Raw genomic sequence first — 15,467 nt, 5'->3', positions numbered from 1 at the left:
AGATGGGGAAATGGCCGTATCGCCGACATATTACGGCTGCGCATTACCTCTATCTGTGTTCAAGGAACTAAGGTGGCCTAGTTGGTTAGGAGTATTATGTATGTATGTCGCTGTGTCCCGTTTGAACTTGCGCCGTAAAACCATGTTTCATAATACTGTAGCTACGTGCCAGCGCCTCGACGAACTCGAATCTGTCGGATTGCCGCCCGGACACCCCTGACAACAACCCTACCGCCGATCCCTCGTTGCGCGCAATGGTCCACGCAATCATACGAGAAGAGCTGCAGTCTCTTGGCTTCTCGGCTGTGACGCAGCGTTAACACGACCTTTAATAAGCCCTGAAGACGCGGCGGACCGATCACACTCAAGGCACAGATAAATCTCAAGATGAGTCCCCACAAGCGATGAGATGATGAACATGCGCAGCCAACGAAGAAGTGACTAAGAAATGCCCACAATACCTCTATATGTGCATGCGAGTACTGAAATAGTTACACGTTGCTTGAGTCAATGTTATAAAAGAAATAACTTGGGGAATCATTCCGTGTCGGCACTTCCACAGCTCATCGCCGCCTGGTAAGTGGCACTGTACGTTCATTTTCTTTTTGTTCCCTGATGGTTCAGTTTTGGAAGTGGGAGCCATGCCTCTGATGCTTGTGCACAGCTGACTCAGCAAGGGATGCTGCAAGGCAGTAGTTCCATGAGTTTACCTTTAACGCTTGACTTTGAGCAGCCAACGGCTGAACAGCCGACCATGGCTTTGCTAGGCGCCTGCAACCGGGTAATCTTCGAGTGTGACAAAGCCGGACTGCAAGCGCATCAATATAGGTTTCAACGGCGAAGCGGTGGCGGCGGCTGCGCTTCCTCGAACCGGAAACAGTGACCAGACGGCGCATCCCAGAATACCTCGCTCTTTTACGGGTCACCTATTAAAAGCCTTGTGAATTTGCAGACACTGCCCTGTCACTTTGGTGTAGCCAATGGTACCCCGTTACATTTTATTTGCTAGCATCCCCAACGCTCCCACTCATGACTATAATTAGCATAGCACTCCGGCTGTCCTATAAGTGGTTTCAGCCACGCATGAGTCGAGCAGTGAAAAATACATGTTAAATTCAATTAGCTCTGCAAAACAGGGACCAAATTCACGAAGTTTTCATGCTTTTACAGTTTGTTATTGGCCAGCTTCTTCGCTAATATTACGGCTACTGGCACGATTGGCCGGTGCCTGTTTCTGGAATCGGCCTAGCGTAAGAACTGCTGTATGAATTCGCAGAGGCTTTTCGTTTGTAAGAACAGTTCGTCTCTGGCTTGCAGCCTTTGCTAACACTTCACCAAATTACGATTGACTGGCAATTTTTCTTGCTAAATAACCACTATTTTGCTCGAACTGCTTCACTAGTACGAGCTCGGGCACCTGATAACCTATGGATAGGCTTCCACAACAATGCACAGTTTTGGCGGAGCAAGGCATCCAAACGAGGGACAGACGGGAGGAGGGGGAAAGGGAGGGGGTGACATGGCTGTAGATGTGCAGAACAAGCCACGACTCCCAAATGTGCAGATACCCGCAGATAACGCACAACAGGCTGATTCGTTTCGGAGTGCAATTTGTAAACTGATAAATGCAAGATATGTTGCGGGCCGTTATTGAAATCTTGCCGACGAACAGCGAAAAAAAAATGTACACATAAGAGGCACACGCGCAGAATTCTTTCAACTTTTGTGTTTTGTGGTCGGTAGAGCTATCTGTAGGCAAATGTTTTACCAAGCTTCACCATTGGAAGGTTATTGAAACATGTTTCTACAGAGCAGAAGTGGCTTGTTACGGGCTTCGTTATTTAACGTATCTGCTTGTTACCGGCGCTCAACGAGGTTAGCCTAAAGCAGTAGCCACTGTCGTTTCAGTTCATGTACAGCGATAGCCCACCACACTTGTCTAGAGCGTGAGAACGTTCCCGTGTTCGTCATTAGTATTTTCTACCGCAGAAGTCGCTGGTTCCACACCTACTGCTTCTGTTATTCCTGAGCATGCACTACCAAGTAGCCAACCCCTGCTACCCGAGTGTCTTCCATGTTATTATTTTCCATAATTTGAGCTTATTATTTAGTTTCCCTGTGATAGTTTCCCCGTGACGTCACGGACGCAGCTTCTCGCCGTGGTAGTACCCGGACATGGCGGCCGTGGCGGCCCCGATGACATCAGTGCACCATATCACGTGTGCATTGTCTTGCTTTTTGACGGTGGCTGTTTTTCCCAGGATTATCGCTGTTATCGATTTGCCGCTCGGCGCGAGACGCGCCTGACGTGCTGTCACGTTACCCAAAGATGGCGGCCACGATCATGTCAATTCAAGCTCTGTAGATGGTTTGCAGTGAATTCATCTTGGCCGCCATCTTGGAGTACTAGCTGCGTAAACAAGAAGCGTAACAGCACGACAGGCGTGTCTTGCGTCGTGCGATCAATCTGTAACAGTGATCACCCAGTGAAAAACGGTCACCGCCATAAAGCAAACCAATGTACGCGTGACAATTTGATGCACTTACGTGACTGGGACAGCCATGTTTCGAAACTAGCCCGGTGAGAAGATGCGTCGTGAAAACGTGAAAGCTATCTGTGTCACATACGAGAAACGAGCTCTTGTACCGGCTCAGCAGCCATGCGAAGGCAACGCCTTCTCGCCTGTCATCGCAACTCTTATGGCGACATTCACCGCTTTTTCCGTCACCTTTGCAGGGCTGGCTCATTAGGCAGCGCATGCGCAGAAACAGAACAGTCTCGAACCACCGCTACCTAGTAGAAAACGCTGGCACACTCCGGAGAGCACCATACTCCCGCTATATGTATAGACCGTTTTTTCATGGGCGCCGCCATTGCCTAGGCAGTGGCGCCTTCTATGGGCAGTTGGCATGCTGGCTTGGGCGAACGCCCGTGTTGTATGCTGTGGTATACGCTCGGCGGCAGTTTCTGATGGATTTATTCACTCTCCCGCGGTCTATTTAGCATGCAATGGCGTCTTCTATGTGGGGAACGGTCCTGTAAGGCGTAGTGAAGGAATTTAAGTCTGAAATAATTAGGCGGCTGGAGTTTCTGCTGCCGTTAGGGCGGAAGGAGACACCCAGCGCGAGGTGTGCGCGTTTGTTTGAGTTTACAATCAGCCTCGAATATCAGTTAAGTGTTTCTGAAAATTAGATTCACAAATGTTACCTTACTGCAGCATTCTCAACACTGTAATTCTAAGCTCTGGTTTAGCTGCAACGAGTAGTTACGAAACATTTGACGATCCTAATAACGTGGGTACGGTTCTGCTGGCGAATAAGTTGTGCTGTTTACTTTGACAAGCGTTCAAGTTGTTATCTGTAGATACATCGGGCGACTGCCTTGTTTGTTGGGCAAGGTTTCCGCCCACAAATAAAATAGTTTGGTTAATAATAACCGCTTACCGTACAGTGTGAATCACACTTTTCGAGTGGTCAAACGACCAGCTGCAGACAGCGCGAGCGTCCAAGGCAGTACTAAATGCTCTGTTATAGATCTGTTGGTTCTATATAGCGTATGGTGCAAGCATGCGGCACGACCATGGGAAATCTTATTGCATCGTTATCCCATGTTCTGTTTTATTTTGCCGCAAAAGGAGGACATATGAACTCTACGACGCATTCACCGATCTTACGGAAATTGTGTCCTTGCAAATAGCTGTTTGATTCTCTTTATGCGATCCCCTTTGTATATTGTGCCTTAGAGGGCAAAAAAGGCAATGCCGATCGAAGTACGAAGCTTGTGTGTATCATGTTGGTTTGCCAATCGCAGTGCTCGCTGTGTTGAGCAAAACCTTCGGCCTCTTGCAGGAGGCTAACGTAAACATAGTGATTTGAAGTCTAGTAGACTTAAAATGCGTGAGAACATTGCCGGTGGCTGATGCAAATGTTTTACAACAAGTCCTCGTCGAGTGAAAACCGATACATCCAACATAGTTCACAACACATACACACCCTGCAGCTGATGACGCACGTCGCATTTTTGCACACCCAAGAGAAATTTCCAGATACTGTAGCAACTGCTGCCCTTAAAGGCTACACAGTGGTTGTTCGACGACCTCGCAAGAACTGACATCCCGTAAATTGCACTCAGAACTAGCTAAAACACCTCCAAATCTTTCCGCAGCGAGCGACCGGCAACACATTCAAGGCGCGCCGCGCTGGCTCGCCCAAGCCAGAGAGGAGGAAAGGCTCGTCGCGCGCCCTTTCCTCCTCGCCCGATGAAAAGGTCTATAGACAAGTGTAGTGGGGAGCTGTACTACATCGCTACGAAACCTATAAGTGCTAACAGTAGATCTGAGACCGTACGCAAGCGGTCACCTTTCTACAGATCGTTAAAATGCACTAAGGACCCGCCTTAAGTGCGCACTCTGATAGTTTGGTTTCATATGCGCCTGTACGGTAGCAGACAGTTTTTTCACAGAACGCACTGGTCGGTCGCGCCTGCTCTGTGAGCGTAACCTCCCTTTCTAAGCGGGTGCTCGTACGAGCGAGGGAGCGGCGACTGACGTGCATTCCCTCGCGGATGGTGATGCGCTTCTCCCGCAGCCTCAGCGCCACCCCGCGCAGGTAGATGATGATCATCTCGCACTGGGTGCAGTAGTTGAGCACCACAGCCATCTCCACAAGGATCATCGCCAGCTGGCCCAGGATCCGAAGTGTGATTAGCACCATCGTCTTCCACCTGCACGCAATACGTATTAAGCAGGGCGTTACAAGTGTAGTCTTGCATACCAAAGTTTAAGACAGCTGCTTTGCTCTCTATGTTTCAAGATTATTGCGCGATAAGCAGTCTTCCGGTTCATGTTTTACACACACTTAAAAATTATGCATTTAATATCTTTTATTTTTTTCATCCCGGTGCACTTTGGTCGTTGGTACTCACTCTGGTAACTTTGAAAAAGCTCTCTCCATAAGTTGCTCTTCTGTTTCCAAGGCCAAGTTGTAAAGTATTTGCACCGCTATCTGCATAAGCGTCCATACTACGCCTGCCAGTAGGAACCTCCTGTCGAAAGGAAAGTGAAAAGAGTTGCTTATTATTTCGCCGCAGGTGTTAGCAACATGTAATTGTCATTAAGATAGCGTCGCATCTTAAGGTTCTGTATATGTGTGTATATATATTCTTTTCTCATGCGCACAATGTTTCCGCACGCCCGTTCATCACCTGTATGCCATAGCACCTGTCCCTCCTCCTCACCTTCCTTCACATCTTCCCACTTTATTTATTTATTTATTTATTTATTTATTTATTTATTTACGTGATACTACAGGCCCACTGGGCCCAAGCAGGATGGGTAAAAGTACAAAACAAGAAAGAATATAAACACATATTCAGAATACAAACAAATCACAATCAAACTATAAAAGTGTGACATCAGTATATACTTTACTAAAGAATCAGTTCAACTTAGCAATGTCAATGGCAGAGTGTTCCATTCATCAATAGTGCGGGGGGGGGGGGGGAATGAAAATTCGAAAACGTTAGTTATTACCTGATAGGGAGTTAAGGATTCCGAGTGATGATGACGGTTAGCCGTGATGTTAATGGAGGGATATATGAGTGGTGGCGCAATGAGGATTTGTTATTGTAGCGTTAGCTACACTGGCCTAGCCAAGCCCGTTTCGCGCGGCACATCAAGAGCCGTGCTGCGCATGCGCAAGGATCAGTGATGTCACACGGCTTGCGCACCGGAACCGGCACCTCTCGCGCACTCCGCCGCCGCCGGTCTGCGCATTCCAGAGGAGTGACGTCGTAGCCGTGGTAGACGCACTGGCGCCGGCGCGCGCTCGCTGTGCAGTCGCCGTCTGACACTGCGCTGGAGCCGCTGCGCTTCTGACTGGCGTTTGCCAGTGTGGTATAGCCATGGAGAAGGAGAGCGCAAATGCTGCTCAACAGCGCAGAAGAACGGAGAAGCTTGACTCATAAGAATAATCTTATCTTAAGAATAAGCTTAAGAATAAGCTAAGAATAATCAGCTGAACCTTTGCTAACGCTACGTATATCCTGGCATAGCCGAGCAAAGCCACTGCTTTTTTTTAAGGAGAAAAAGAAACTTAAAGCCTCGGAACTTCGCGGCGACACGTTATTACTAGGCGTACCCGTCGTCGTCTGAGTAAGAAATACATTTACTACATATAGGAATAAACGGGTTAGACTTCCGGCGTTCCAGTTTTAATTGGGAAACTATCCATCGACAATGAGTGGAGCAAACCTGTCAAACAGCTCTGCCCTTTCGCCGCTAGCCGGAGACACCGACCCGACTGAAGAGTCTCGACTTCGATTAAGGGTCGAGAACACCGGTTTTGCTCATGTCAAACATTTCCACGCTACCAACCAGCCTCAGAAAGATGTAGTCCAACGCAAACAAATGTGAAAGACATCAACGGACTTATTATGTATACAGTTATCCGGAGAATCGTGCTGCAGTATATAAATGACGGCCATGAAAAAATTTAGCTCTGAGGTTTTACGTGAGAAAACCATGATATGATTATGAGGCACGCCGTGTGGGGGACTCCGGATTAATTTCGTCCACCTGTGGTTCTTCAACTTAAACCCAATGCACGGCACATGGGCAAACGTTTTCGCATTTCGCCCCCATCTAAATGCGTCCTTCCCGGTCGGGATTCGATCCCACGACCTCGGGCTTAGCAGCGCAACGCCAAGGCCACTACGCCACCGCGGCGGGTGGCGAACATGAAATTGGTGGGCGGTGTAACGATTTGAATATCGCAAAAGAACCAATTTTTTTTTTTTTTTCATCACCTCCATCTTCTGATATTGCATGCACGGCAGGGGTAGTGTACTTCGTTCTGCTTTCTGTCCTATTGTGGAAATGTGCACACGTGAAAACTGGGAAGGCGCTTGAAAGTTCGTCTGAGGGCATGCAAGCACATCTCAGTGACATGTTATCTTCTCGCATGACCTTTTTGCACGACTTTGCATGCGTGTATGTTACGCTTCCGCCGTTTCACAAGAGAGATAGTTTTCTTCGATTGGTGAACACATCTCGGCTTTTTTAATAACTGCCGCAACTCTTTTTTCGCCAATTAATCAACGCATTTAATATTTTCAAGGGGAGACACGTCGAAGTACATTTTTTTTTATAATGAAATGAGCACCGAAAGACATTCGATAATGTCTTTTTTTTTTTCCCTTTCTGTAGACAAACACCACAAAATTAAGACTTAGTCGTGACGTGCCCTTCAAACTGAAGTTAGAAAGTAAAAAGGTCCGCGTAGAGGTTTGAATATACAGTGTGTTCAAAATTAAGCTTTACGGAATTTTTTAAAATCGCCTGTGGCAGCTAGCATAATTCTTATCGTTGAGCTGGGTTATTCGAAGAGGCGGACATTCGTAGCACGAGAAATGTAAACACATTTTCAACTAATTAACAAAAAGTGAGTAAAGAACTTGTTAGTTATTTTACGGCACATATTGCAATTTATGAATTGTAGCCGGTGAGCTTGCAAGACGCATCCACTTAAAATGAATTTCCAGGATTACCCAGTTTGGAGATTTGTGCCATCGAACTCGCCGTAAAAATGCACTGTTGTTCCACTTACTTTTTTACCAAAATGGGCTGTTTTAACATTGACGCACAAAAGTAACTGGAACTCCCATGTATTTCGTCCCACACTTTGGGAAATATCTCGAAACTGGTGTCGTCGTGGAAATTCATTTCAAGTGGATACGTCTTGCAAACTCACCGGCTACAATTCGTAAATTACAATATGTGTCGTAAAGTAATTAACTAAGAAGTTCATTAGTCAATTTTTGTTAATTAGTTGAATATGTGTTTAGATTTCTCGTGCTACTAATGTCCGCATCTTCGAATAGCCCAGCTCAATGATAACAATTATGCTACCTGCCCCAGGCGATTTTTTAAAAAATCCGCAAAGCTTAGCTTTGAACACCCGGTATATTGGTTTCTCACTGTGGTGGGACGTCTTTGCGCGTCTTCCTCATCATAACGCGGCTGTCAGTGCATAGAAATGAACTCGCAAATTTCACATTTCTTTCTTTTGATTTTTGAAATTGTACATCCCAATCAGAAATTCTTTCTGTGGTTGAGGCCTTAGTGTGAATAAAGTAATACGTATAAGAAGTTAATTATACCTTGTAACTGTTATGATAATCCGCTCCGTAAAGTACGCTGACGACTGCAGAAAGACCTGAAAACAAAAACAGTGACGAGTGAATTCACTTCGGTGTGCACAGCTACATCCCCGGTACATCCCTGAAACGCCATAGCATTATGTTATTTTGTTTCACAGCGCTATTTTCACACAATTACCTCTAGTATTCGTACAGACAAAACGAGCTAAGCGTCCTGAAATGCATCTCTCATAGCTTAGCTCTTTCTAATCACGAAGTAATAACAATTATGAGAGGTAGTACAGCCTGAAAAAATACAGACTTGTAATTTAACTCTTTCGAATGCAATAAAATGTACAAAATTTGTCAAAAGTCTCGAAGAACGACCGTGTCTCCGAGCAGCGTATAACTGTGCAAGTTTCGTCGCTCCAAAACAGCAGAGATTAAGATGGACACTGTTCTTAACCTCGGAACGCTGAGTGGCTTCAGAACTTTTGCCAAAGTCTGTACTTCAGAGTATCTGCCGCGTTTTCAAGTGCCTTCAGTGTTTTAATGAACGAAAAAGTGCCTGCTTAACATTTCTCTTATTTGGCGGAGTGCTTTGAGACCAGCTTCTGAACTGGTGCTATTTCAGTTACTTACAAACAAAAAGAACATGCTCAAGCTCATTATTTCTTTGAACAGCATACGCAGTTATCACAAAGACATCACAAAGGTCTTGTATAAAATTTTACCGAAAGCAGTGGACACTTATCAATAGGCAAGCAAGAAATTGCAGCTTTGTTTGCCACACTCTGGGGTAACGAACGCTTTATTTAATGAAATCTGGAACTGTTTTGCACCCTGCGTGCGATTTTATCCAGTTACCGCCACCTGAATTGAAGCTATTCACTTGTCTCCGTAGGTAGTGTACATTTTAAATGCAGCGCTTAGGCTGTACTCTAGAGCGCGAGTCGCGTTCGCGTTACAGAAAAAAAAAATCAGATTACGGGCGTCCCACATTGCGTTATCGTTAAACAAATACGGAGTTTAGCAAAGAAACACAAATTTACTATAAGCGAAAGAAAGCATGCGGAAAGCGAGCATCCCGTTTCGTACTAGACACTACTCCCTGGCAGTGACCTCTGCAGCCACTGCAGACAGGAGAAAACTTATCGCGCGACAGATAGAAAAGCCGCACTAAGCGTAAACACTGTCCTTCGTCAAGGTTTGGTCTCTCGCCAGCAAAAGGAGCATCCATACCGCTCCTTGACCTTAGTACGGTGCAGGCACTGATTCCACAGTGAGTCGCGGCGTGTGTTTTGCGCAGTATTGTTTTCTGGCATCGCCACGCCTTACGTGGCGATAGTCCATGTATCCACCTGCCTCAGCTCGGTTCTACTATGCATCACACTTGCACGTAACTCCTTACGAGAAATTGATCGCTTGTCATCAATGGCATTTTTGTTAACTTTGTAATTGGTTAATTACTTTTCCCGAAAGGGAACGTTAAGGATGACTGATTTTTTTTTTCTTTCACTAGTCAATTGCTGCTTACACTACTCGGTTATATTGCTCAGCAAACACCGTTCTGTAAAGCGATACAGTTTCGAGAGTAGTACGTAGCAAGCATTGAGCAAACAATGCTAGGGGCAAACAATGCTACCAATGAGCGTTTGTAACGGTTTCAGAACACGAGAACAATAATGAAGCTACGGAGAAGTAATCGAGCCTGAGAATGTGTGGACATGTCAGACTAGGTGGCGGACACTCTTAGAAAAATTTTGAGAAGACAACGCAGACAACAACGTCAAAACTCAGTGAATAATAAACACCATAAAGGTGTGACGTCGTGAGGAAATGCGAACCTCAGCGCTGTAGCGCTTAGTTTAATTGGGCACTCAGTGCTTCGGCGATCTCCTTGCAAGGAAACGAAAAAAATTTTCTGATTAAAACAACCACAACCAACAACTCCTTACAATTGAATCGACGAGAAAAAAAAAGAGCCTAGAAAAAGCTAGACAAGCTCGTTATTGCTTGAAATATAAATAATAAACAGTAACAGGAAAGCAACGTAAATATAATTGATTACCTCTTGTGGCTGCCGATTTACTTCATTCAGTAATATACAAGCGATTGATTAGCTAATTCGCGTCGTAATCTGTCACATTTATGCCGAAACGTGCGCAAGGCATGCCTTCATTGTGGATTTTCTGCGTGTGTGGTCATTATCATGTTGCAGGTGAACATACACTCTGTACAATTATATATATTGTTCTTGAGAACTGTGCGTAGTCTGCCGTACTGAGAATCATGTTCCTCTGCGTGTAGAATACTGCCCGATTTAACAAGAAAAAAAGACGCACGCGGCGTTGCCTTCACCTCTGTGCAAGAAAATTCACTGAATTTGTAAAGCGTTTCTCGGTGAATGTACCATTTTTGTTATTTTAATCAAGACACTTTAATTATGGTCCCGGAACGACAAAATTCCGCGGTTACTTCTCTGCTTGCAGGAATAAAAGGGTGTTGACAAGTGCCCCTTCTCAGCAGTTTTTTTTTATTTATTTATTGCATTGCCATCATGGCAATGCTACACTTCAGCTATTAAATTATATTCTGGGATTTTACGTGCCAACACCACCACGTGATTATGAGGCATGTATGTCGTACTGGGAGACTCCGGCATAATTTCAACCACCTGGGGTTCCCAATGCACGATACACGGGCGTTTTTACATTTAGCTCCCATCGAAGTGCGGCCGCCGCAGCCGGGATTCGCCCCCGCGACCTCGGGTTTAGCAGCGCAACGCCAAAGCCACTAGGCCACCACCGCGTGTACACTTCAGCTATTAGAGACGTCTTACCGAATGGTTACCGACTACTCTGACAACTACGGTTTGTTTAGCACAGGGCCTACATCTATGAGTACACAAGATTCTAAGTACACATCCCCCTCACAACGTTGTTTACACAGCTGAAATATCATACGGGTCCTTACCGTATAACATGATTCGTAATGAGTTTCTTTGTAACGTTGCTGTTAAATGTTTCTCTTACAGTTACTCTTGCAACATTACTCCTACGTCACTGATGAACTGACACGAATAATGCGTAATAATGTGTGCGAATATTGTGTAATTTTCGTGTTCCTTTGTCTTCCTTCCTACACCCTTTTCTTTCTTTCTTTTTTAACATCGTCTGCTCCTCTTGCTCCAGGACGTTCGCTCCCTGCAGCACCCTGGCTGCTACTGTCTCTCAGGTTATGGAACAAGGTGAGTCAGTATCTAAAATTGCTCTCACATGTCTTGATTCAGTGTTTGTCACTGCACCTTGTGCATAGAAAGATGTCCCTCTACGGTGTAACGTTTCATTGAATATCTAAAGTCGGCGTTTACATCACCAGGAAACCTGGCCTTCTTTTCTGCCATATCGATTCACCGTGTGCCTCAGATAGGCAGAGAATGGCCACAGACACAATGTCTGTCGCTGCACGCGCGAATAGACCCACGATAGTTCAGTGAGCGACAGTGCGGCAGGATCGTGTACTTGTGATGCACCCAACGTAACTTGCGCACTGCTGGCGTAATGAGTCTGCATTGGGTGCAAAGATTGCACAAAATTTCTCCTCAGTTGCGAACTGTCGAACTTCGTGCTATATGGTCAGCGATCAATGCGTCCAGTCTCTCACGGAGGTGCGGTAGGCGACTTTGGTGGAGGGCGTGTTAATTGGTTCATTTGTGCATTGTACTCAAATATTAAGGAAGCACGAACAACCAATACCAAGCCAGAAAAAAAAAAAAACACGGATCACATTTTTCAGTCCTGAGTCAGTTTTCTGCGCATTTATGCGTAGTCTTCACATTAATTCGCGCATGCGTAATAGTTCGGCTTTTAGTGATTTAACAGTGGTGGTAGAACAAGAAACGTTAACTGAAGCCAACGTTTCCGCAAGGGGACGACAAGCGCAAGTCCCCTTGTCGAAGCATTGGCATCAGCGGCATACATTGTTCTACCACTGTTAATCACTTCAAGCCTCCATCTTCCTGTGAACCGCTCTCTTGTTTCGGATCTCGGCCTTTAGAAAGAGCATGGCTAGGGTATTTCGCGCTTTGCGTACCAACGAAAAGCCGAAGCAGCCCCAGACCAGGAGTCATACTAAGTGCCATGTGCAAGCGATGCGAGCAGCGGCGCAGACGCACCTTCTCCATGATGGCGTACAGTTCCTCGTCCACCCCGATGATTCGGAACATGTAGGAGCCGTAGAGGAAGGCGATCACCTGCAGCAGGCTGGGCAGGATGTACAGGGTGAGCCGGTGCTGACACAGCGGCAGCTCGCCCAGAGACTGCACCTCGTAACTCTGCGTCTGCATCGCGCCCTCCAATCAGCTCTCTGGTATCTCCACGTAAAGCGTGTTGGTAAAGCGTGTTGGTGCATGTCCTCAGCGACCTCTTTTCGGGAATGAAAAGTGTGTTCAGAATTCTTTAGCACAGATTGTACGTTAGCCTTTCTGTGGCCTTAAAGTCAACTTCTCACTTTGTGTTTTTTAAGCGAAGATTTCATGAACTAACTCATTAGGGCAACAAAATGCGATATTTTTATTTTCATGCTACAGAACTTTTATGGCCATTCCAGTCACTCTGAAAGATAGCTGAATGTATTGCACGCTTACCTAAGCACGATTCCAAGCTTGTATAAAAAACAGCATTCTTCACGATGTTCAATTTGCACACGTCTCCTCTATAATGACTTTCTTTTTGTTCGTCTGTGCAAAATAATGCGCATTGTGATGCTTTCTCAGCATATGAATTTCTTGCAGTTTAGGATGACCACATGAGTAATTTACGTTACATTTGCTTTGAACTGCTCTCGATTGGCGTCACTTCGGCTTAATTCTGCATTGCTGGTAATCACCACCCTGTAGCACCAAAAGTGACCCTTCAACATGCACCGAAATGACAAGCTATATACAAAAAAAAAAAACGCGGTAGGCAACCTACGTGTACTCACTGTTGTGTAGTCGTCATAATCATCCCAGAAGTAGTCAGGGGTAGGAGTCACGTTTCTTGGGACGATTTTTGTCGAGTTCCGCAGAGCTGTCTGCAGAAGAAAAAAAAAAAAGATGTCGACGTAACGGCAAATTTCATCGTGCATAGCGAAGCCCCTCCCTTTCACTTGTGCATTCTTTAAAGGCCGTGTATTTAGGTTTATAAAAATCTAGGGGCTCTATAGAGAGTCTAGGAACCCCATTTTCCGCAAGCAATCACCGTGTTAACTGTGGTTGCGAACCAGAAAAATGTCACAGTTTCGCCCTAAGGGCGAAGCAATGAATGCGATAGCAACACAGCAATGTCATACGAAGTAAGGTGAGCGGCTTTGATAGCAATATGAATTGTAGTAAACATGAGCTGATTAAGTAAGCAGGTGTGCTGCGGCGTAAGTAGACCGACATGAAGAGAGACTCGATGACCACGAGAAGGCGCGTGTGAAACGGTGGTGTTGATGAGAAGCGCTTCCCGTGGGCAGCGCGTGCGAAGGGACACACCTGTAGCGCTGCACTGCCGATCCGGGCAGCATTGCATGTGTAGCGTGCGTTGGAAAATGTGGCCCGACTATTACTAACTGAATGAACAAGCGTGGTGTGAGCGCGCACAAACAAACATGAATAGATCACACTGAATGACTGCAGACAACGACCGTAAAAACTCTGACAGCGAGCGTACATACGCCGCAGCGGCGAAGGTACGGGCGGTCTATCGCTTCAACGGAAACTGAGCGGCGAATGCACGGCGCATAAAGGTCAGAGCCGTGTGGAGATAAGAGACGGTGCGAGCGAGCGACGAGCGCGGTTGTTGGCAGAGTGGAAGTGCGACCCCCCCCCCCCCCCCCGCTTCCTCCGGCGCTGGCTTCCCGCTTCCTTGCATGCGCGTGGGAGATTGAGTGCGTTCGCTCTCCGTGATAGCGCGCGTCCCCGCACGCTTCCGCTCGGGCATACGGCACGCGGCGAAGATTTTATCTATAGGGAACCTCACGGCGACGGCAGAAATCCGGTTGAAGTGTCCGTATAATTGCTATCGCAATAAAAATGCAAAACTACGCAGTTCTGTAAAGACATTCTGATCAGGGCAGTCGAGAGATTGTGGAGACGGCGGAAATGGCACGTGCAACAGAAGAACGTGTAAGCGCCCCGTCGGTATCGCTGTCAAACAAGGAATTGAGATGTCTGGGGATTGAACGAAATTCTTCAAAAATTGCCAGTTTCTTACCCGAAGAGCGAAGCAGTGACAGCGATAGCAAGGTCTAATTTACAGCAATAGGTTAAATACATGTCTAAGGTGACAACATAGGCGATACATGTCTGGGGTGGTTCACGTGGAGACAGAGAGAGAGAATGCTCTTTATTGAAAAGCAGAGTGGCTAGCCAGCGTATATTCGCCTACATGCTACTCTGCAAGGAATGGGATGGGACCTTGGTCGAGCTTTTCCATGTTCCTTTAATATCGATCTCGCTCGTCTCTGTAAGCTGGACGCTCAAGCAATATGTGCTCTAGAGACTCCACGGCGCCGCACTTGTCACCACATGAACTTTTAGTCTGACCATTCCGAAAAAAAAAAGTGGCTGCACTCGGAGAAGAATGCGCCTGTGAATTCACAGCATAAGCTTGAGGAGCGCCTCCATAGGAGCTCCATTTTTGGCAGCATGCACTACAGGGTTCGTATACCTTGCGAGGAGGCGGTGTACCGAAGAGCAAGCACATGTATAGCGGCTACGCGGCGCACGTGTCACACCCCTTGACCCATGGCACGATAAGATGATGTTGATGATGGTGATGATGATGATGATGATGATGATCATTTATTTGTATCCCCTTTGAAACGAGGCGGTGATAAATAGTCACCTAGCCTGCTTGAGTCGAGCAGGGGCAGCTACATGCAGCATGCAACTGCTACATGTCGGGACACTTAGGGGAATACAACGCAAGTACAAGTCAAAATTTGTACGTATCGACGTTACGCGGCACGCATGTCAAGTTGTGAGAAGTGGCACGATACGATGCTAATGATGATGATGATTTATTGACATCCCCTTCGAAATGGGGACACAAATAGTCGCCCAGCAACCTTTATTTATTGCGTTATGCCATCATGTTTTTCATTCTAGCATGTTTGTATACATCTCCTTAGTCTTCATTCTAGTATTTTAATACATTTCTTAATCTTCTTTTTCTTCATCAAGACCGCTCGCTACCTGTGCAACTGCTCCATGGCGTGCCACCCGGTGTAATATTATGCAACTGCAATGCAAAGTGTGCACGTATCGACGCTACGCGGCGCGCATGTCACATCGCGTGTC

General features: G+C 46.3%; 1 protein-coding gene across 4 annotated transcripts in view; it reads right to left on the bottom strand.

Moving 5' to 3' along the window:
• Window positions 1–4,083: 4,083 nt before the first annotated feature.
• The window catches only part of LOC119445794 (uncharacterized), a 52,991-nt gene continuing 41,607 nt past the window's right edge, over window positions 4,084–15,467 (bottom strand). For 3 of the 4 annotated variants that reach the window (XM_049669506.1, XM_049669500.1, XM_049669497.1), the window contains 5 exons: window positions 13,124–13,213; window positions 12,315–12,479; window positions 8,159–8,214; window positions 4,925–5,044; window positions 4,084–4,723 (listed from right to left, as the gene is read on the bottom strand). In XM_049669506.1, the coding sequence (XP_049525463.1) occupies window positions 4,384–4,723; window positions 4,925–5,044; window positions 8,159–8,214; window positions 12,315–12,479; window positions 13,124–13,213 (771 nt within the window). In that variant the 3' untranslated portion in view covers window positions 4,084–4,383. The remainder of the gene's footprint in view (window positions 4,724–4,924; window positions 5,045–8,158; window positions 8,215–12,314; window positions 12,480–13,123; window positions 13,214–15,467) is intronic. The other variant, XM_037710110.2, reaches the window with a different exon arrangement.

Source organism: Dermacentor silvarum, chromosome 1 (genome assembly GCF_013339745.2).
Source record: "Dermacentor silvarum isolate Dsil-2018 chromosome 1, BIME_Dsil_1.4, whole genome shotgun sequence".
Lineage (NCBI taxonomy): Eukaryota > Metazoa > Arthropoda > Arachnida > Ixodida > Ixodidae > Dermacentor > Dermacentor silvarum.
Note: the sequence above shows the minus strand (reverse complement) of the source record. Positions and strands in the feature narration are given on the sequence as shown.